Source organism: Taudactylus pleione, unplaced genomic scaffold (assembly GCF_031769625.1).
Source record: "Taudactylus pleione unplaced genomic scaffold, aTauple2 ptg000093l, whole genome shotgun sequence".
NCBI classification, from domain to species: Eukaryota; Metazoa; Chordata; class Amphibia; order Anura; family Myobatrachidae; genus Taudactylus; species Taudactylus pleione.
The window spans coordinates 31,991,165-32,013,595 of NW_028284495.1; the positions used below are offsets into that span (position 1 = coordinate 31,991,165).

General features: G+C 39.3%; 1 protein-coding gene across 2 annotated transcripts in view; it reads right to left on the reverse strand.

The window, feature by feature from the left end:
- Positions 1 to 22,431, reverse strand: part of DLGAP1 (DLG associated protein 1) — a 347,903-nt gene that overhangs the window by 98,471 nt on the left and 227,001 nt on the right. For both annotated transcript variants that reach the window (XM_088469647.1, XM_088469645.1), the window contains exons 5-6: positions 16,690 to 17,054; positions 1,831 to 1,922 (exon numbers count right to left, since the gene is read on the reverse strand). In XM_088469647.1, the coding sequence (XP_088325773.1) occupies positions 1,831 to 1,922; positions 16,690 to 17,054 (457 nt within the window). The remainder of the gene's footprint in view (positions 1 to 1,830; positions 1,923 to 16,689; positions 17,055 to 22,431) is intronic.

Genomic DNA, 22,431 nt, shown 5'->3' on the forward strand with positions numbered 1-22,431 from the left:
ATGGCAGTTCCATAAATAATCCACAATCACGGGAAATAAAAGGTAAAAACAAACACATTTAATCCAGCAGCGACACACAATGGCTAAAAAACACAAGTACAATATCTAAAATATAAACAAGCTTTTCTGTCCATAAATGGAGATACAGGTACAGCAGCCCCAATGCGTTTCAACCCTTCAATGGTCAGACTTCATCAAGGGGATGAAGTCTGACCATTATATGAGAGAGATGATGATCAAAACTACACGTTGCATAGAAAAACAGTGATCCATCCATCCAGCAGAGCCATAACTAGAGGCTGTGTGAGCAGTGCCATTGCACAGAGCAAAGGACCTTGTGTGATGGCACTGTTGCTGCCCCAATCCCTGCATATGGCTAGCAGGGTGCCTGGACTGGCACCTTACAGCCAGAATCACCACTGCAGTGGCACCTGGAGCATCCTATGGACACCACAGCTTATACAGCACTGCTGTTCTTCCGGGAGCTAGCGGCGTCACCCTCTCGGCATGACATCATAAGCTTGGGTATGGCCGGCACAGGGCGCCATAACACCCAGTTATGGCGCTGCCAACCAGTATATATGTATGTATACCAGTGCTACGGACCACCTCAGCCCAATTGTTTGGAATGGTGAAGTAATTCAGAGCCTCAATACAGGTATTATTATATGATTACGTAATTAGGTTGCATTTTGCTTATACTGGGAACAGATATAACGTATACAATGTGTTGTCTATTTAGCTCTAATGCAGTGCATGAGGTGTAAAGAATTAAGCAAACAATATTGGCTAATATACAAACATTACATGTAAAATGGATTTCAAAAGGACAAAATAATCTTCACCACCAAAACATTTCTGCAGTGTAAGGAGGATTACTGTGCTGTAAGTATGCACCATTCATGGACATGAGCCAGATGATGGGTTCTCTGTTATGTCAGATAGTCATTCAGAGGAATGAAGGGAGTGACAGTTGCGCTTCTCCCTGTAAGAGACCTCTTGTAAACACAACCACATGGTCATGACAGGAATGATTACACGACACGTGTACCAGTGCCGGATAACACTATTCTGAGACTGGGGATCGCGCTTCAGACAAGGTTGTTACTCTTGGTGAATCATCCCCCTCTTTCTTCCAATAGTTTGATAAATGAATCTAATGAGTCTAACCTTTAGACCTGCCAACTAAAACAGCTGGTGAATAGATAACGGAATATGCCTCCAGAGAGATGGGATATTTGTGCTTGTAGCTGACAAAGCATAGTACAAAGACATAGGCTGTATGCACAGATTAGAACGGTGCTGGTACTGGCATACGTATTCATTACACAAAGTGGCTGATGACATCTGTGACTCAGACACTGTTTTCATGGTCATCAGCAATCAACCACCATATCAAGGGGAAGGGTACATTCAGACCACTTCTGCTGTTTAGAGAACCTCCCATGTACCCCTTTGGCGCAGGACACTTAATCCACTCTATTACTAGATAGCCACTGGGCATGAGGGCACGGTCTGCTGGCGCATCCTAGTCGTATTCATTGCGACTAAGACACATTTTCTGCAAAAAAAGACGCCCAGCACTAGCAGAGTCTCACAGGACCTGTCGCACCGAGAGGGACAATTTAGCACCACTGCAGAAAAGACGTATAAGTACATATCTGTACACATACTACATATACACAGTATTTAGAATAAGTTTCAAACTATATATTAGTTTTATGTGTGTGTGTGTGTGTGTGTGTGTGTGTGTGTGTGTGTGTGTGTGTGTGGTTGTAAAATGTTACTATTTTACTACTACATAACAATGATAATGAGGTGAATCCTTACGCTCTTTCTTCTTCCACTTGGATTCCTACTGACTGATATCGGTAGGCCGCTTCTCTCTGCTCTGCCTTAGCAGCTTCTTCTGACCCATCAACCTGGAAAACAATAGTGACTGATAAATATGCCTTTTGTAAGTCCATTTACTAGAACTATAACAGCACCAGGCCATAAACAGACAAATTACTGGCATGAGTACAGAACATTTGCGGAGTTACGCAAACAGAAAACACAACAGGCGAATGCAGCAGCTCATTTGTGACATCTTCAATATGGCTGGTGAGAAATTGAACCTTTAAACCTGTGGTTCTCAAACTGTGAGATGGGTCATTCAGTGGTGCTGTCCTCCATTTTAGGTGAGGCTCACTCGTATTGCTTAGGTAGATGTGCAGTCTTAAAACAAACAGGATAGATATAAAATAATTGTAGTGGGTATATGCACAAAAGAAACATAAAATAATAATAATAATAATAATAATATTGTTGAATGTTAACTAATATTGTTAAATGTGAACAATACAAGGATAGAAGTAAATTACTAGTAATTAAACTTATGTGACAATATTATGTAAATTAAAAGAAACATAACTTGTATATTTAACCTGCGTACACACGGTATGATCTGCACAACCAACTATATCGCTGAACGATTTCCCTTGAACCTTTCTGTAGCGCAGGACAAACGATATTGGTTGTACACACTGAAAGATATCTATGATAGATATCTTTCAGTGAAGTCATCCTGCCACATCTCTGAACATGCAAATCGTGATAAATACCGTCCAAGTTGGCCTGCATGTACGGACGACCATAGATTTCATTATCGTCCATGCGGGAACGTGCATCGTTGGTCGTTTGGTGGTTATTCACTGCATAAAAATGAAAGATATGAACGATTTATCGTTGAATGATATCGTTATCATTCATATCGTTCATAAATATTGTGCCGTGTGTACACACCGTTATAGTATATTTGCATTTTATATTACGTAAATGTTAAGCATGGCTCTGTTTAGATAACTTTATCTTGCTGAAAATTTTTTTATTTACTAACATGCTAGTGTTACAGACAAATAATTAATGCTACATACTCTTATCTAAAATAAAAATATGTTTGCGACATGGCAGTGCTATATTCAGTTATTCAACAACAATGACAACAGTAGTTGTATTTCAGTAAAAATCTAATTTCAATAATTAACACTGTGAAAAAATATATTGATAGTTTCAACTTGAAGAACAACAATTCTCCATTTTACTTATCGCATATAAGAATAATTTTAGTTTGATTTCTAATGAGGAATTTTCTTTTGCAAAACTTCCCAGTCTTAAGTTGTTCCCTTTTTTACTCCATTGAAAAAACTTTTGTCTTCTCTTTGCAGCTCCAAGTGGACTACAAATAGACTTCATTCTTCTGTCAAATAAATTATACAAATACATTGATAACTAAGGTTCTATTTTATGATTTATATTGAAGTATATGGCTTTATTGCAATTGGTTTCTATGTAACAATTACTACAAAGTGATGTTCATTTATTTTGTGTGATTTAAAACCTCTAACATGTATAAGTTTATATTTGGCAGCACACGTGGGACCTCTGCTGAAGAGTGCTTTAGGAGAGCTGCAGAAGACAAGGATCCAACACAATTAGAATCATTTATGTACCAATAAATGGGGAAATGCAACTCATTTCTTGGCGTATTTCAAGGTGTCCCAGTGCATGGAACTGACCATGGAAGATCAATCTGCGTCTTAGCTTTGGGGGGTTTCAAATCCACCTGAAAATGTGCAATGTGGAACAACCGTCTTCTGCAGTATAAATATGTTTATTTTTCTTCTAAATTACTGTTCAGTTTAGTATCTGCTATAAATTAATCATGAAAACGAAGGGACATCATGACTGTCTATATGCACATTCCACTTATGTGTATTAAAATGTTTTTATTATATTGTCTACCTAGAAATGCATTTTAGTGCAAATGAAAAGTGCAAAAATCCTGCCAATAAAAGTATCAATCAATAAAGATGTTCTTTTGACCAAATAAACACTTGAAGAAGCTCGTTGCTAAGGTGGACATCCTCATTTCCTGCCATCTCAAAGGTAATGGAAAAATCCAGGACTCTTGCGGGAAAGAAAATGCTACTGTATGTGCCCTCCAGCAACCAATGTCACTTCTCCCAAAATTGCCCTCCCCTCTTCTTTATGTAATTTAGCTAATCCTGCACTACAAAACATTATATTGTTATTTCACGTGGGGGCATTAAATTAGGTGCACTCATGTGCTTAATCCATACTCCGCAAGCTCTGCCTAACACCTACCATTGCGCTGCGCAATGTTGTCCCTCAAATCCATGCGCCTACTAGTTAAACTGGTTGTGTTGCACAAAAGTTGGCTCAAGTTATGTAACAAAACTATATTTTCATTGACCTTTCTCACACGTGGAAACATGCCTTATTGACTGCAACGAAAGCTCACTCGTGAAGGATAGTAGCGGCACTCATCCAATCAGAACCCAGATTTCAACAAAGAGACTGTGTCAGATTACTGCTCTCCGACAGTGGTCTCAGTACAAATAAACAAAGGGCATTATGGCATAGCACATTGTTGGTGTACCCAAAGGGTCAGGGAAAGTGTTATTATTTTTAAAACGTAAAAACATGTTTCATGAATATATGAAATTATATGTGAATTATGGGCCTGATCCCAGTTTGGGAATAGAGAAAGATAGAGCAAGTAACTGTGTACCTGGACAAACTATGTTGCAATGCAAGGGGAGCAAATACCTATATATTTTTTTTTTTGCATGCAGGGTAAATACTGGCTGCTTTTGCATGTAGCCCACAAATGCTGGACAGCTTTATTCTTAAATGGCAATTTAGATGTCAGTTTGGACACACCCCACCCAAATCTAAAGGTGCGTACACACTGGGCGATAAAGTGGACGACTGAACGATAACGATATCGTTATCGTTCAGTCGTCCACTTTATCGTCCATTTTTAAGCCCAAAAAGATGAACGATGATGACGACGCGCGTTCCCGCGGGTCGTTCGTCATCATCGTTCATCGGGCTGACATGCAGGCCAACCTGACGATCTCGTCAGGTTGCTGCATGTCAGCGAATGGGGGAGAGAGCCCGGCGCTGAACGATATCGTTAATGATATCGTTCAGCGGCTGTGCTCAATGTCATGAACGACATTGAGCACAGCCTGCCGGGGACACACTACACGATATCGCTCAGGGAGCATATCGTGTAGTGTGTATGCACCTTAACTCTCTCAGCACATTTTACATCTGCCTCACCTGCAGTGCAGCATGATTTTACCAAGATACATGCTATATCTTACTCTATTCCCAAATCTGAATCATACCCTATGGCTGATCAATGATCACAAGAGAGAAAGGTTGTCCTGTAGAATTATTTAGTGCTATTTGGCATGCTAAGTAACAAAGGTTTTCAAGGACTACACAACAAATGGCAAGCATTAACAATTCAAACACAATTGAAGAAATAGATTTGTGTTTTATAGCTATTGTTTGTTTCTAGTTATGCATCTATGATTTCACTGAGAAGATACATATATTCATCTTAACAGGAAAACTGATGTCTTTAAACTTTTAAAGCTCTACTAAGGGACAATTAACAATAATCAATAGCCTGTTACAGTAATAAGAAAGGTTGGTAAAAACAAATGACCATACAGTTCAACAAGTTTTTTATATATAGGGTAGCAGTGTGGATCCAGAGAAAAAAGAAAAATAGGAAGGTACCAATTTATAATCGCAGTTGGAAAAAAAAAAACAGTCTTATTTTACTTGGACCAGTAAACCCAATAATGCAAGTTTTTGTAAGGCAACTCATTCACTTAAAGGCATCAAATCAATTTAATGAATTTCCCATATCTAGCAAATAATTTCATTATCTAACAACCCTTACAGTAAAGATTCTTAGGTAAAAATATATTTCGGCCATTTGCAACAGTGGTTCACTTGTCATATGTCATTAAACAAATATTGTATTGGACTCCATATATTTATACATTTTGTTCAGATGTTAAAAGTGCTTTAAATAGGTAATTCATGCCTCAAACTCTCCAATCTATTTAAAATCAACTTATATTGAATTCAGGTAATTTTGAAAATTTTTAATCTAATGAGCAAAGTATTTTTCCCCATTTGTTTGATTACACAATCAGTAGTATAATCCAATCAATGGTAGCAAAAATTCCATTGAAATGCATTACCTATAGAAGAGAATTGTAAAAGCTCAGCAAATCACAAGATATGCTTGCTTGCTAGCTGCTTGTGATTGGCTGAGCACATACTGACATACAGTATCATTAAAAACAATGAGGTTGGTGGCAAAGCAAGGAAATACTACTTTAGAACTGTTCCAGTGTGCGTGGGGTAATAGGGCTTGCTGTAGTGGTATTTAATCTATCTTTCAGAATATTATTTTTTTTATACATTATTTAAATCGCAGGGCATTTCCCAGTGATTTCTATTGGCATTCTGTGTCTATTGAAATGCATTGTCCATTGAAAGGTATAGGAAGTCTCACCTACTTCACTGGCTTACAGGCAATCTCAAATGCCTGAAACCAAATTGCCCTTTAAAATATTCCTCCCTGCTCACAAACACAATGTTTTTGTGGTTGCGAGGTATTTATAAAGTATTAAAAGTAGAGATTTGGTGCATTGCCTTTAATAGATTAGGTGAATAGCAAGGTGCCATGTAAATCAGAAAATATGACAGTTTTTGAAAATCAACTGTTGATATCTCTCCACTTCAGTGATCTTATTCTCTTTTATTCTGCTAGAATTCCTTAAACCTTTTCCATTACAGATTTTTCTAATTGCATCCTATTTAAAGTGCAAAAACATAACAATTAACAAAGCCAAAGTGCATAACTTTATATCTATGTTAAACATAATCTGTTATTTTCTGCCCAAATTTCTAATTTGAAAGAATCCTTTTGCCAATATTTTAGCCCTTTTGGAAAAAGGTGAAGCTGTGAGCAGGGCACGGAACACACAACTCATCACCATGCCCAACACTGCTCCCATTTGAAATTACCAAAAAAGTACAAACTGCATGCTCAAAAACATTTCTTTTTAATATAACAAATATATTACAATAATGAACCAGCAACAGTTATAAACATTTAAATATATAAAGAGTCCCTTCGACATCAATAAATTATATTACAATATAGTGTAACAACAATTACATGTTATTCCACCGAATTCCACACATGGTAATAACTTTGGCTGCCATTTGTTCTAGTGATCTTTTTCTGGATTGTACGTCATCTGCTGATCAAAGTTTTGTAAGTTATTTATTTACATTTGGAAATGGGTTAAACAGGCTTATTGGGTCTTACAAAATCCAATCAAAACCCAATTTAATGAAAAATCATTTGAAATAACAATCAGTCACAATACTTATTGGTATACTGTTATCAAACATTGACATACAGGAATATTAAAATGCAAAACAGTTTTGTAAAATCAAACAGAAATAAAGCACAAGGAAAGCACAATCGGGCTTTTGCACCTGAATATTTTGTAAAGGTTCATGTCTGTGAACGCATTTAAAGTGCTTAATTTGTCTAGAAAGTCTTCATTTTAGACTGCTGAAAATCACAACTGAGTCAATAAATATATACAAAAAAAGATGCTTCAATCCTACAGGTCACTTGGGAAAGCAATTAAAGACTTTTAAAGCTACCCTCACGTTTTATCATACTTTTTTACTGTCCGTCAAATTGTTTGCATTTACATAGCACTATTTCACCACAGAAGCCACTATAGGAGTATACTGTATATTAAGAGATTGGATTAAACATTGCATAATTAGCACATACACATATAGTTTTTGATTGTATAGATGTACATTAGGCAATCTGCCAGAATCGTGACATTATACCATATATGTTACAACCTGATTATAACAGAAGAACCATTTTCCAACTGACTAAATCATAATCTCATGCTTGATGTTATATTTACGTTTGTCTATATCCCACATACATAATTATTTGTATCAATTGCATACAGGAGTAACAAAAGGAACTCAACTATGCAATCAGATTGTAATGTATAGTATGTGGGTGGGTGGATTGAGAGTGAAGGGCAGAGATTGTATAAGTTGTGCTTGGTGGCCGTTCAAATGAAGCACTGGACATAATTCTTGAGAACTCGGCTAGTTCACTATAAATAGTCCAGCCCCAGATAAATGAATCCTGTGTGGCAACCCAAAGATTCCCACTACGGCCCTAACTGTGTGGAGTGTGTATATTCTCCCTGTGCTTGCGTGGGTATCCTCCGGGTACTCCGGTTTCCTCCCACACACCAAAAATATACTGGTAGGTTAATTGGCTCCAAACAAAATTTAACCCTAGTGTGTATGTGTGTGAGCATGTGATATGGAATATAGAGTGTAAGCTCCACTGGGGCAGGGACTGATGTGAATGGCCAAATATTCTCTCTGTAAAGCGCTGCGGAATATGTGTGCGCTATATAAATAACTGGTAATAATAATAATAATAATAATAATAATAATAATAATGCCTCAATATATCCTGAACTATGCAGTTTGTAACCACTACATGATGATTTGATTAAAGTATGTAGCTATTAAGCCCTTTACTGTATGATCCTGCCACTCAGTGGGAGTGAAGGGTTAGGGCAGATTTCACATGGCTCAAACCTGCAACCCCTTGGTTGGAATAATTTCAGTGATTTTTGTAACCTGTGTGGTCATTAGACTACTGCAGACAGAGATTGATAGGAACCATCTTCAGTCATTGACTAACCTTATTTATGTACATGCTACCAGATAATGTGGTGTAATAATAGGCAAATTACCCGATAGTGTCTGTGTGAATGGCCTGTATCACACTGTGCACCTTTCCTAAATACTGTTTGCTCTTTTCTATATATGTAATAAGAATACTGACCATGTACTTAGCAAAATATATGAATTAATAAAGGCAAGAAACATTTGGAAAACCTTTATCTATTAATTTATTTAATGGAGCAATGTTTTAAACTGATTTCATTGTAAAATATTAATTGATACTAATTAATTATATAAGAAAGTATATACATATTTTATTTACTGTGTGCTAGCATACACCCATCAGCCATACCATTAAAACCACTGCCAGGAGAAGTAAATAACAATGATGATCTCATTACAGTGGCACCTGTCAAGGGGTGGGATATCTTAGGCAGCAAGTGAACACCCAGTTCTTGAAGTTGATGTGTTGGAAGCAGGAAAAAGGGCACACGTAAGGATCTCAGTGACTTTGACATGGTCTAAATTGTGATAGCTAGATGACTGGTCCAGAGCGTCTCCAAAACGGCAGATTTTGTGGAGTGTTCCCAGCATGCAGTGGTTAAAACATGTACCCCCTGTTGAGCGCTGATCACATTTGACTTATATCAGTGGTTTGTACATACCAGAAGTGGCCCAAGGAAGACAACTGATAAACCGGTGGAAGGGTAATGGGTACCCAAGGCTCATTGATGGGCGTATAGAGTGAAAGCTAGCCTGTTTGGTTGAATTGTAGCACAAATTGCTGAAAAAGTTAATGCTGGCTATAATAGAAAGGTGTCATAACACACTGCAAAATTTGTTCAGGAATGGTTTGAGGAATATGACAAAGAGTCAAAGGTGGTGACTTAGTCTCCGAAATTTTCAAGATCTAAATCTGATTGAGCATTTGTGAAATGTGCTTGAAAAACAAGTCTGAGCCATGGAGGCCCCACCTTGCAGCGTACAAGACTTAAAGATCTGCTGCTAATGTATTGGTACCAGATACCACAAAGTTCTTGTGGAGTCCATGCCTCGATGGGTCAGAGCTGTTTTGGCGGCATGAGGGAGACCCTACACAATATTAGGCAGGTGGTTTTGATGTTATGGCTGATGTGTGTATATATCTACTGCTACTTTATTGTGATGTAATCTGTTTTTCACCTTTCCCATTTTTTACTTACTGCTTTTATTTGGCAGCCATTTATTGACTCTGCACACCTTGCTGTCTGTTTTGTATGAATACATTGTACTCAGTGCCGTAACAGGGGGGCAGTGCACCCTATGCCGCCCCCTGAATGCATCACATCATGACACCTGACATCCGTCCCCATTGCCAACTAAGAAGACCGGAGACGGGATTCGGAGCTGAGCATGATTAACCGCTGCTACTCATTCTAAGCAGCCCGTTATATATGTCCGGGACCTGGGTAAGAAAGTAATTGCTGCGGTTGTGACTGAGACCTGTTGTAACTTGTTACAGAATAACACAGATAAATCTTTCCATCAGGTCAATCACAGCCAGATATTTTATTTAAATAAATTAAAAGGAATTTGCACTATTACTAATTGAGCACTATAATTTGTGAACTATCCGATAATTTGGTTTCCAGGAGATGAGAGACTGATCGGATGTAATCCCATAGCTATTTATTGGCTAAATTAACCAGTGTCTTTATAAGACTGTTCCTGTGCTAGACTCTTAATTAATAATGTGGTTCTAGGCTTTACACAAGCTATCTCACATGCAATTGTTTCCTTTTTAAATGAATTCATGTATTGGTTTTATGCTATGTTGTTTATAAATGGAAGTCATGAAAATGATTGCTATGTAACTTTTGGATAATACTTTATTATCAAAGCTGCTACACAGTACTTTATAATTTGTCACTATATACTGTATGCATATGTTTTTAATCTTAATTGTTTATTTTATCCTTCTATTATTTAATAAATGATTAATTAAGTAATCTATTGTTCTGACTAAGACACACCAGTGCAGTAAATATTTGTTTTTGTGCATCACTGGGCCTGATTCAGAGATACTCGCTAATGCAATCATAGCTGCGAAAATATGCAATTGTCGCAGATGCCGGGATATGTATGGATAGGTCCACAGGGGCCATTACAAATTCAAGCAACTGTGTACACGGTCATCTTAGCAGCCCTATAGCTGCATAGAATGGCTGCCTGACCTGAGACGCCAGAACCACTCTTTCTGCATACGGGATTGCTGAAACCTGCCCTGAAAATGACTGTGATATGCCTGCGTTTTTGCCAACACTCCCTGTAACCACCTCCAAATGGGCACTGAATATCAATCACTTTACAAGTGGCATCACTTAGGTACCTTGGCGCATGCACAGTGCGACCATGACGCATGCATGGTTGGCTGATAATCGACCAACTGTGTAAATATAGCATTGGGTACATCTCTGAATCAGGCTCAGTAATAGAATTATTTAAAAAACAGGGCCTAATGCTGATTGTTGTGGAACTCCACTAATATCTGTAACCCAAATATGTTCCATCTATTTTTTTGCCAATTATTTACATATATACATACTTGTTCCCTAATTCTGGGTATGCACTGACAGATATATTGGCCGATCAATTGAACAGCCGATATATTGTGTGTGTGTCAGCCAGTGTGTACCAGTGAGATGTCTGCAGTTATATTAGTGCATCGTGCTGTGTGTATGTGCGGTCAGCTGACACGCACACTTGCTGCAGAGGCTGCCGGGGTGGGGGGCATGACGCGTTCCCCAGCCAGAGGAACCCCCATCCAGATATTTCTTTAGATGGCAGTGATTGTTGTTCAGTGTGTCTGAACAACCATCAGCTGCAGATATATCTTTTAGGGGGTTGGGTATAAATTACTGACGGCATACAAGCCCGACAGATCAGAATCCTGACTCAGATCGTAAATATCTTTAACCGTCCCCCCCCCCTAACCCTCCCTTAGGGGTGCCTAACCCTAAGACTCGGGGGTGGTGCCTAACCCTAAGTCCCGCCCATGGTGCCTAGCCCTAACCCCCCCTCTCCGCACCCTAACCTAACCCTCCCGGGGGGGTGCCTAACCCTAAGCTTCCTCGGTGGTGCCTAACCCCCCTTCCCCTAGCCTAAACCTAACCCTCCCAGGGGGGGTGCCTAACCTTAAGTCCCCCCGGGAGTGCCTAAACCTAACCCACTCCCCCGCGGCTATCACGTCGCAACACCCGGAAAACCTACGTTCGGTAAGCCGGGCGTTGGGATTTCGACGTGGGGCTAATGATAGGCGTCGGTATTTAGACGCCTATCTTTAGTCCCATGCCGAGCTTTCAGTATTGGGATTCTGGCGGTTGGCATTTCGACCGCCGGCATCCTGACTACATCCCCTTTCAGGTGTGTACCCAGCTTAAGTCTGGTATTGTGATCTTATGTAGCCTTCTGTTATGTTGAACAATATCAAATGCTTTTGAAAAATACAAATATATCACACTTAGCTAATGAGTTTAATATTTATACATCATTTCTGTGTCCCTTACAATGACCTCAAATAATTAACCACAACTGATGTCAGGTTTACACGTTTTAATTTTTTGGATCTTTTAAATATTTTTATGCAAATCATGTGGTGCTTACTGTTATCAAGTATTACTCTATCAAGTATTCTATAAATATCCAAAATAGTGACCATATGGTTTATCTATCATAATAATATTTAGCTGCATTGCTGCCACCTCCTCTTTAGTTGAAAAACATATATATAATGACAAGCATTGGGTTATTGCTAATTTACTACACCCCACATTTTGTAGCATGTTTTTCTCCATTGTGAGCATGGCTGAAAAGCTCCCCAGCCTATCTATCTCTTAGTTAGTCAGAGCAATTGTTTGTTTTTGTGGTATTTATATAGATTACATTTTTAGGATTTATCTTCCTTTTTTAAGCAATCCAATTTTCAGTTGTTGTTATCTTTGCTCTCCTGACTTAAATTTAGCAAAATGTGCTCCTTGCCAGGAATGTAATGCTCCCTTAATCCTTTCTCATTTTAATACTTATAATACTAGTTTTAATTTGGTATTTAGCCACATCTGGAATATATAGAATCCAGAGCTTTATTTGCCATGTGTTATACACCTGCAGTAGTATAGGTTTAAAACATATTTTTAAATATTCACTTTAGCCTCTGTGCTTTAGTATGAGAAGACTGTCCTGGTCTATGGGCTTTACTGCTTCTCTAAGCTGATTGCATTTAACCTTTTAAAATTCATGGTTCTTGTAGCTCTTCAAAACCCATGTTAAATTGCAGGTGAAAGAAGATGATGAATCACCTAAAAGCCCCCTTTACTACATTCTTACCAACACTATCATTTCTATTATATAATACCAAATACAATACTGCTCCCCCTCTTGTACTAATGCCAAGTTCTATAGTGCCCCCTTCTTCCACCACCTGGTAAAGGCAATCGTATTTTACTTTCCATAAGCATTAGATTCATTCAACGACTGTATTAGGGGGAGATGTACTAAGCATCACTATCGCGATGAGGTACATCCCCCCTGACTTCGCGTACATACCGTGGTTAATTACTGCAGTATGTACAAAGGATTTCGAAAAGAACAGCTCTCCCGACAAGAGCTGTCCTTTACGATGCTGCCGGGCAGAGGGACTTCCGGTTTGAACACCCAGAAGTCCTTCTGCACATGCGCAGAAGGCCGCAGGGGCTCATGGGAGGGATTCGATCGGATCCCTCCCAGCCAGGAACGTCACGTTAAGAAGCCCATAGGCTTAGTACACATGGGGAATGCGGTAAAACCCCCGAAAACTGCATTTTCAGGGGTTTTACCACATTTTCGCTGTTAGTACATCTCTCCCTTAATATCTGAGTAGTTACAATTCCCCCAGTTTCAGCCCCATAATGCATTGCAGCTTTTCCCATGTACATTCATTACTGGTATTTTGTAAGCTGTTTAATACCTGCTGACTTCTGAAAAATGACATTCAGCAAATGTATTGGTGCATTTTTCTCTGTGTATCTTCAAACATAAGAATTCCATGGGATCAATTCAATTACCCGCAAACTACTTGTGGCCGTGAGTAAGCGCGGCTATATGCACACGCACCTCTGGACTCGCAAAAATGTGAGAGTCCGGTATGAGTCCAGGACGCGAGGGGTACGAGTGGCGGTGCAGGCAATGGCGTGGAAACGCCTTAACAATAACAGTTTATGCCCTTTGGGGGTAATTGAATCAACCGCTACATTTGAACCTTCTGCGCAGATATCCCAATGGAGGGTACAGCTTTGTATAAAGAGAAACGTCACCTCCCTCTTTTCCAACTATTCTGAAAATCATAAAGGGCCTATTATGAGAAACGGAGACGCTGTAGCTAGTGCTGTGTAAGTTTGGCCAGTGCGATATTGGTGTGTACACTCTTGCACTGTGCGCTCCAATGATTCCCTAAATAAAGAAAAGTAGAAAAAATTGCATCATTTTGTGGGGAAAATAGAAATACAATTTTAATACTGGTTGCCTGGATGTCAATATTGCTGTCCTCTCAGTGACAGTTGGAGACTGTCACTCTTCTCCCATCAAACAATGGCAGTCTGCAGTACCAGCCTTGATTAACTAAGCTTTGCAGGAAATAAACTAATTCTGAATTCCAAACTGGACATTCTACAAGGAGTAGCAATCTCTGTCCCAGGGGCCCATCATTTCCTACTTCATTAATTATGGTACCCATCAAAATTTATGGTATTGTTTTAAATCTATAAAAATAAAATCATTGTGCTGACATGATATTGAAGCTATTTTTATGTGGAGGCCCAGGGCTGTAGTCCAATCTGCCCCATTGTTAATCCGATATCCGGACTATAGCTAGACAGTAAAAAGGTTAACATTGTCTAGGTAGACAGCACTTGTTAGACAGTCAATAGGTTGACAGGGACAAAAGGTCAACAGGGACAACAGGTCGACACAGACTAAATGTCGACATGGAAAAAGGTTGACAGGTACAAATGGACAACAGGGTCAAAAGTTTGACACACAAATGGTCGACACCTTTTTTTTCTTTTTTAAGGGTTAGGCACTTACTGGAGGGTTAGGCACTTACCCCGACAGTGAGGACTAGGCACCAGTAGGGAAGGTTAGTCACTTACTAAGCACTAGAAGGGACAGTTAGCGTCAGGCACCTACTCCAACGGTTAGGGTTAGGCACCAGGGTGGAGGGTTAGGGTGAAGATTAGGGCTAGAAAAACAACATGCATTGATCATCTGACCCTGTCGACCATTTGCACATGTCTACCTTTAGTGTGTTGACATTTGTCCATGTCGACCTATTGACTATCTAACATGTGGTGTCTATCAAGACATTGTCGACTTTTTGACTGTCTATCTTTTATACTATAACCTGTTAATCTGGCCCTGACTAGAAGAAAAAACAGTGTCAGATTTGTAAATTAAAAATAAAATTTAGTTGTGACATGTATAAAATGAATGAATGAATGAGTGATTCTATTGGCAAAGGTTGTAGCATAGCTGGTGATGTTATCATTACTAAAGCCACCCGCATACACACTAGACGATGGGCTTTTTTAACGATATTGGATTTCCCTTGAACTTTCTGTAGTGCAGGACAAACGATATTGGGTGTACTGTACACACTGAAAGATATCTATCAGTGAAGTAATCCTGCCACATCACTGAACAGGCAATTCTTGATGATATCGTCCAAATTGGCCTGCATGTACGGATAACCAAAGATATCGTTATCATCCAGCAGAGGTGCCCATCGTTGGTAGTTCATTGCATAAACACTGAACGATATGAGCGATATATCATTGTACGATATCGTTATCGTTCAAAGATAACGTCTCGTGTGTATGCCCCTTTAGATTTCTTTGTTTTTCAGAAACATACATTACAAAAGTTTTGTTTCTTAGGAACAATTATAGCTTCATAGAATTATATAGATATCTATTTAGCTGCTTAAAGGGTAGCTCTATTCAAAAAAAATATTTGTACCGTATATTGAAATCATTATGCTGGGTACTACAGACTGACATCACCTCATGGTAACTTAGAGACAAACTGTTGATGCTTTTTGATAAATATGATTCTTTATCAGAATCTGTAGCCATGGTAACAAATTGTACAATGCACTAACTCAAATATTAGAGTGCCTATTAATAGGATTTTGAGTAAAATTCTAAAATAACTGCTTAACCTATGTAAGCCATTGTAAATCTAGGCATATTTTGTTATGGGACTGGTAAAAGGTAAAATAGGGCTTTCCTATAGCATATGTCAATGAAAACAAAATAGTGCTATTAGTTTGCCCTCTAATAATGCCTTTATATACCAGCCTACCCATTCACTTACTGACTGGGATCTGCAACATACCAATCAGTGACTTACTTCCTGGGATCTGCAACATACCAATCAGTAACTTTTAGAAGAGATGCTGTCCAATCTGGCAGAGGGAGAGTCAGTCACATATTGTCCTACTATACCACACAACACTTTACTTGCAAGTGCAACCTAAATCAGCAGCAACATTTGCATCCACAGGTATAATTTCACTAACTTACTATATCATGATGCAATACCAGTTTACAGAGAACAGACAGTAAGATGTGCCAGTCAATGTTATCTCTATGCTAGGCTTTCATTTCTCAATCTTCTAAATGAGAATCCACCTTGAGGGTCTGCGTGTTCTGTTCATATTACCATACACAATATACAGTATTTATACTAACAGACAAGTGTAGCTTTCTCATCTTAGAGGGATCAATGATGGCAATGTAAGTGCCAACTTATCATGAATGGGTTGTTGGTTACTTATTATTAGTACTTATTATTATTGATAATTATTTATATATCACATATAGTTGTATATGTGATATCACAGAATATTGCTTATTGTTTGAAACCTTACCTATGCTTCTGTATTTTCAGAATATGATTATGAACTGTCAGTCTGATGAGTTCTGATAGCTCTGGCTGTGGTGAATTCATATTACGTTTGTGCTGCTTTATCTAGTATAATACATTGTTTACCTGTATTCCAATTGATAGGTTTTTCCTGAACTGATTCTTTTTCCTGTCTTCTGCAGTGATGGTGGAAACGGTTGAGTTGGTGTGTATGGACATGGCATTATCCATGTGCTGGCTAGCTGGGCCATGGATCTGAGCGTTGGCAGCTTCAATAGCGGCAGTAAGTGCTTTCATACTGTCCAGGCTCTCAGTAGAGTTACTGAGCCCTGACTGACTAATCATATCCCCCCTTTGTCCATGTCCATCCATGTAGGCATCTTGGGCAGATTCTGTGCTACTCTGAGCCGTGATAGAGATGAAAGGTTTTGTGGTTGTCCTGGGTGGTACCGGAGGAGGCGTCTTCTTATATGTGGTAATACATGAAGATACTGGAAAAGCAAAAAAAAACACAAAATATACCATAAACACTTATTTACATTTAGAGACATGAAAATAGTTCACAAATGCGTGTTGTACAAATGATATCATATTTTATATTAGACAGCATTGTGTTCCAGCAATAACAATGATGACACTTGTGGATCCAGTATAACACAAACAGTACCTTTATTATAGAGAGGACGTTACAAAACTAAGGTTAACTCAGGGCATGTTCCAGTTATTGCACTGACTCACATTTAAAAACAAAAGCGGACGGGTATAACCATTCAGCCTTCAACTGCACATTTGGAAAATGTTTATAATATTGCTCAAATTAGTTTTCAAGAACAGAAGCAAAATATATTTTTTTTACATAGCTTTTTTATATATTTTTTTAAATATTTTGTTTCAAGCCCTCCTGAAACTTACTAAATGTATTACAGTATGTTACCTGTCTGACTCCCTTCTGGGTTTTTCAACAAACCCTTTGTCTGAGAAGAGTTCTTTATTCCCATTGACAGCTTTTACACTCCTCTACACATTTAATAGCATTGTTTCCACATAGCAGTGTTGTATTATATTTAATTACAACAAAACTAAATAGCTCTGCTTTATTTATATAATGGGGGTTATTCAATGTAATGTTTTGTCTGCAGAGTGCCCCTGGAATGGTCAGGTATATTTCCTTTGCAACCGGTAATATTGCTATTTTGTACTCAACACTTCAGACTTCAAATTGCCAAAGACGGGCAAAATGATAATCATTGGGGGTAGGTGTACTAAGAGGTGCAGGTTGTCAAAACCATGATCATCGGCAGCTTTGACCTATAGTTTTAATACAACAACTGAAATAAATGCTAAACAAGCCTGGTTTAGCATTTCTTTCTATTGCCGTTTTAAAATGATCGGTCAAAGCCGCCAATGATTGCCAGCTTTGACAAACTGCTTCTTAGTAATTCAACCCCCCAGGTTCTCTTTGTATCCTCTAAGGACAAGTATTAATTTATCACTGCAATCTTCATAACACATATACAGCACAAAAATAAAAAAACTCAAACTAGGATGTTGAATAGAGATAATGTAAAGGAGGATAGCAGGATACTGAATAGATATAATGAAAAGGAAGATTAGGAACCAATAGAGTGTCAGCTGCTCCTAACAGGTGACACTTGTGAAGTTTGGTATTTTAAACTATGATATCATGTTTTTAGTACTATTGGTGTAACAGTGGACTAAATGGCATTGCTATACTATTATACCCCCAAAACTTATACTAATCAATTTTCATTTACTTTTCAAGCTGTACAGATATTTTATCACAAGAACATAGTGATGTATCGGAAAGTAGACATGAAACACAAATGCATTGACAGGCGTATTTATAATACGCATCAGGCACAGACATGCTGTCACTGTCATTTTCCAGTTACAGGTGACTCATGTGATAACAGGTACAAGGTGTCCTTTCAGGATTCCTGCATGGAACGTCTCCTCTAAAAGGAAATGTGAATAGATTTGTGTTTGCTCACATTTTATCATTGTATTAAAACTTGCTGCCAGAGGGGCCTGCAATTATTTCAACAACATCGGTCAAATATCCAATATCCAAGCAAAGTAGAAGCCAAACTCAAATAAACATCTAAATGTTTCATACAGAGAACAAAAGAAAACTATTTTCACATGTCCCTGCTTGCCAAGTGTCTTGTAGAGACATACGGATGTGCAATCTAGATGCATGGATCTAAGTAACTTAGGGCCTGATTCAGTAGTGAATGCAAATGTGATTACAGATGCACATTGAGCGATTGTTTGCCATTGCGCCTGCCTATTAGCCACACAGCGCGTGCACAGCGATTGCATTGCGATTACAGACACACAGAATAATCCATCACAAAGTGAATGACAGGCCATCAGCGTTTGGGGGTGGTGACAGGGGGCGGTCAGAAACACACAGGCTTGTCTGTAGGTTTGAACGCTGTTTCATGGGCGTGCATAAATTAACCACCGCGACTGCATACGCAGCTTGAGAGCTGTTGTAAATGCTGTGTGACTGCCCAATGTGTGTTGATGGTACTGATGTTTATGCAGAAGAGCAACATTGGACGGATATGAGAAAGCAGTAGTGGGCGTCTTTATGCTATGGAAAGCATTATTATATTTTCGCAGTTGCGTTACGTGCAAATTCGCAGCTGCGATTGCAATTTAGAGTACTTATGTGGAGAGCACGCTATGGGCGATTGTCGCCCGTCTGTGTATGCATCGCAGTGCGCGTGTTCAAACCAATCATCGCGATCAGGAATCATGTGCTCTTAGCACAAAGACTGAGCGCTGCTTTGATTGACAGATAGTGCCATTTGTGGGTGGTAACAGGGGAAGGTGCTTGTGAACGGGGGAGGGGTGCTGCGAACGCAGGCGTGTCTGGGCTTCAAAACTGAGTTTTATGGGCGTGCATAATTAGCATGGAAGCGTCATTGTACATGTCAGCTGGTTGTATTTCAGCCTGCAGTAATCGCAGTGCTTGTGGTGGGGTAGGGTCTACCTCAAGTGCTGCGTGCAGCTCCGATGGCACTCGATGGTTCTGATTAATCATACACTTCCTGGAGATGATGTGTGTTAAGAAACAAAAAGTGGGCGTCTTTATACAGGCGTGCGCTCACTCTGCCGTCGCTCTCTAAGACATAGAGGGCGTCCTTACACCAGACAGTGCGATCACGGAATTTGCATACCCGGCCCCTTTGGCAGCAAGAGAGTGCAGCTTAGCGGCTGGGTCTGAATCAACCCCTAACTCTGTACAGTGGACAATATACCCGAAATGTACATAATTAATGATCACTAAGAAATTTTTGGGACCATATCAACAGGGCATGAAACTATACTGTATGTGACTACAAATAATACAGTAAAATTAAATGTAATTGTTAGAATACAGTACATAAATGTTCCTAAAGAATATTGAGACAATAACATCAAAACTCATTATTTATGATGGTACTATTTACATAGATTATTAAACATCAGTTATATATTATGGGCCTGCTTCAGAATTTGGAGCAAACGAAAAAAAGCAGAAAAAAAAGTATATGTAGTAGGAGCTCTCCCGGACTCCCAAGAGAGTAGACCTCCCTCTCATATATGTAGTAGTAGCTCTACTGGACTCTTGAGAGACTACTCCTTGCTCTCAGATACAGTCAGGTGCATAAATATTGGGACATTGACAGAATTTTCATATTTTGGCCTCTATTCACCACAATGGCTGCGATGAGACAAACAAGATGTGCTTTAACTGCAGACTTTCAGATTTAATTTGAGGGTAATTACATCCAAATCAGGTATTACAATGGTTTCTATATGTGCCTCCCACTTTTTAAGGGGCCAAAAGTAATGGGACAAACTAAACAATCCTAAATCTAACTTTCACTTTTTAATACTTTGTTGCAAATCCTTTGCAGGCAATTACAGCCTGAAGTCTGGAACGCATAGACATCACCAGATGCTGGGTTTCATCCCTGGTGATGCTCTGCCAGGCCTCTACTGCAAATGTCTTCAGTTCCTGCTTGTTCTTGGGGCATTTTCCCTTCAGTTTTGTCTTCATCAAGTGAAATGCATGCTCAATCGGATTCAGGTCAGGGGATTGACTTGGCCATTGCATAACATTCCACTTTGTAGCCTTAAAAAACTCTTTGGTTGCTTTTGCAGTATGCTTCGGGTCATTGTCCATCTGCACTGTGAAGCGCCGTCCAATGAGTTCTGAAGCATTTGACTGAATATGAGCATATAATATTGCCCAAAACACTTCAGAATTAATTCTGCTGCTTTTGTCAGCAGTCACATCATCAATAAATACAAGGGAACCAGTTCCATTGGCAGCCATACATGCCCATGCCATGACACTACCACCACCATGCTTCACTGATGAGGTGGTATGTTTTGGATCATGAGCAGTTCCTTTCCTTCTTAATACTCTTCTCTTCCCATCACTCTGGTACAAGTTGATATTTGTCTCATCTGTCCATAGGATGTTGTTCCAGACCTGTAACGGCTTTTTTAGATGTTGTTTGGCAAACTCTAATCTGGTCTTCCTGTTTTTGTGGCTCACCAATGGTTTACATCTTGTGGTGAACCCTCTATATTCACTCTTATGAAGTCTTCTCTTGATTGTTGACTTTGACACATATACATCTACCTCCTGGAGAGTGTTCTTGATTTGGTCAACTGTTGTGAAGGGGTTTTTCTTCACAAGGGAAATAATTCTTCTGTCATCCACCACAGTTGTTTTCCGTGGTCTTCCGGGTCTTTTGGTGTTGCTGAGCTCTCCGGTGCGTTCTTTATTTTTAAGAATGTTCCAAACAGTTAATTTGGCCACACCTAATGTTTTTGCTATCTCTGATGGGTTTGTTTTGATTTTTCAGCCTAATGATGGCTTGCTTCACTGATAGTGACAGCTCTTTGGATCTCATATCGAGAGTCGACAGCAACTGATTCCAAATGCAAATGTCACACCTAGAATCAACTCCAGACCTTTTACCTGCTTAATTGATAATGAAATCGCTTTTGAGTTGATAGTCCCATTACTTTTGGCCCCTTAAAAAGTGTGAGGCACATATAGAAACCGTTGTAACTCCTTATAGCGTTCACCTGATTTGGATGTAATTACCCTCAAATTAAATCTGAAAGTCTGCAGTTAAAGCACATCTTGTTTGTTTCATTTCAAAACCATTGTGGTGGTGAATAGAGGCCAAAATATGAAAATTCTGACAATGTCCCAATATTTATGCACCTAACTGGATATTATAGGTTTTCTCTAGGACTCTTGAGAGATTACACCAGCCTGTCAGTTATGTAGTAGGAGCTCACCTGGACTCCTGAGATAGTACAACAGCCTCTCAGTTATGTAGTAGGAGCTCACCTGGACCATGAGAGAGTATGCCAGCCTCTCGGATATGTAGTAGGAGCTCTCCTGGAATCCTGAGAGAGTACACCAGATTCTCAGATATGTAGTTGGAGCTTTCCTGGACTCCCAAGAGAGTATATCAGCCTCTCAGACATGTAGTAGGAGCTCATCTAGACTCCCGAGAGAGTAAACCAGCCTCTCAGATATGTAGTAGGAGCTCTCCTGGACTCTTGAGAGAGCAGACCATCCTCTCAGAACCCCTACTTCCTCTGTGAAGTGGGCAGTCCGAAGGCTTGATGACAAGTTTTACTGTGAATCACGTCATTGCGACTTTGCCCCCTGCTGACATATGCCGTACATCACGGATTGAGAAGCACGGTGTCAGGGGCACATAAAGGCAGTTTACCGCACCATGCCCCCTGAACCTCCCATCTGTGCCTGTCCTTCTGGACCTCCCGGAGGGCACAGGTAAAATATCGGCAAGAACAATATAA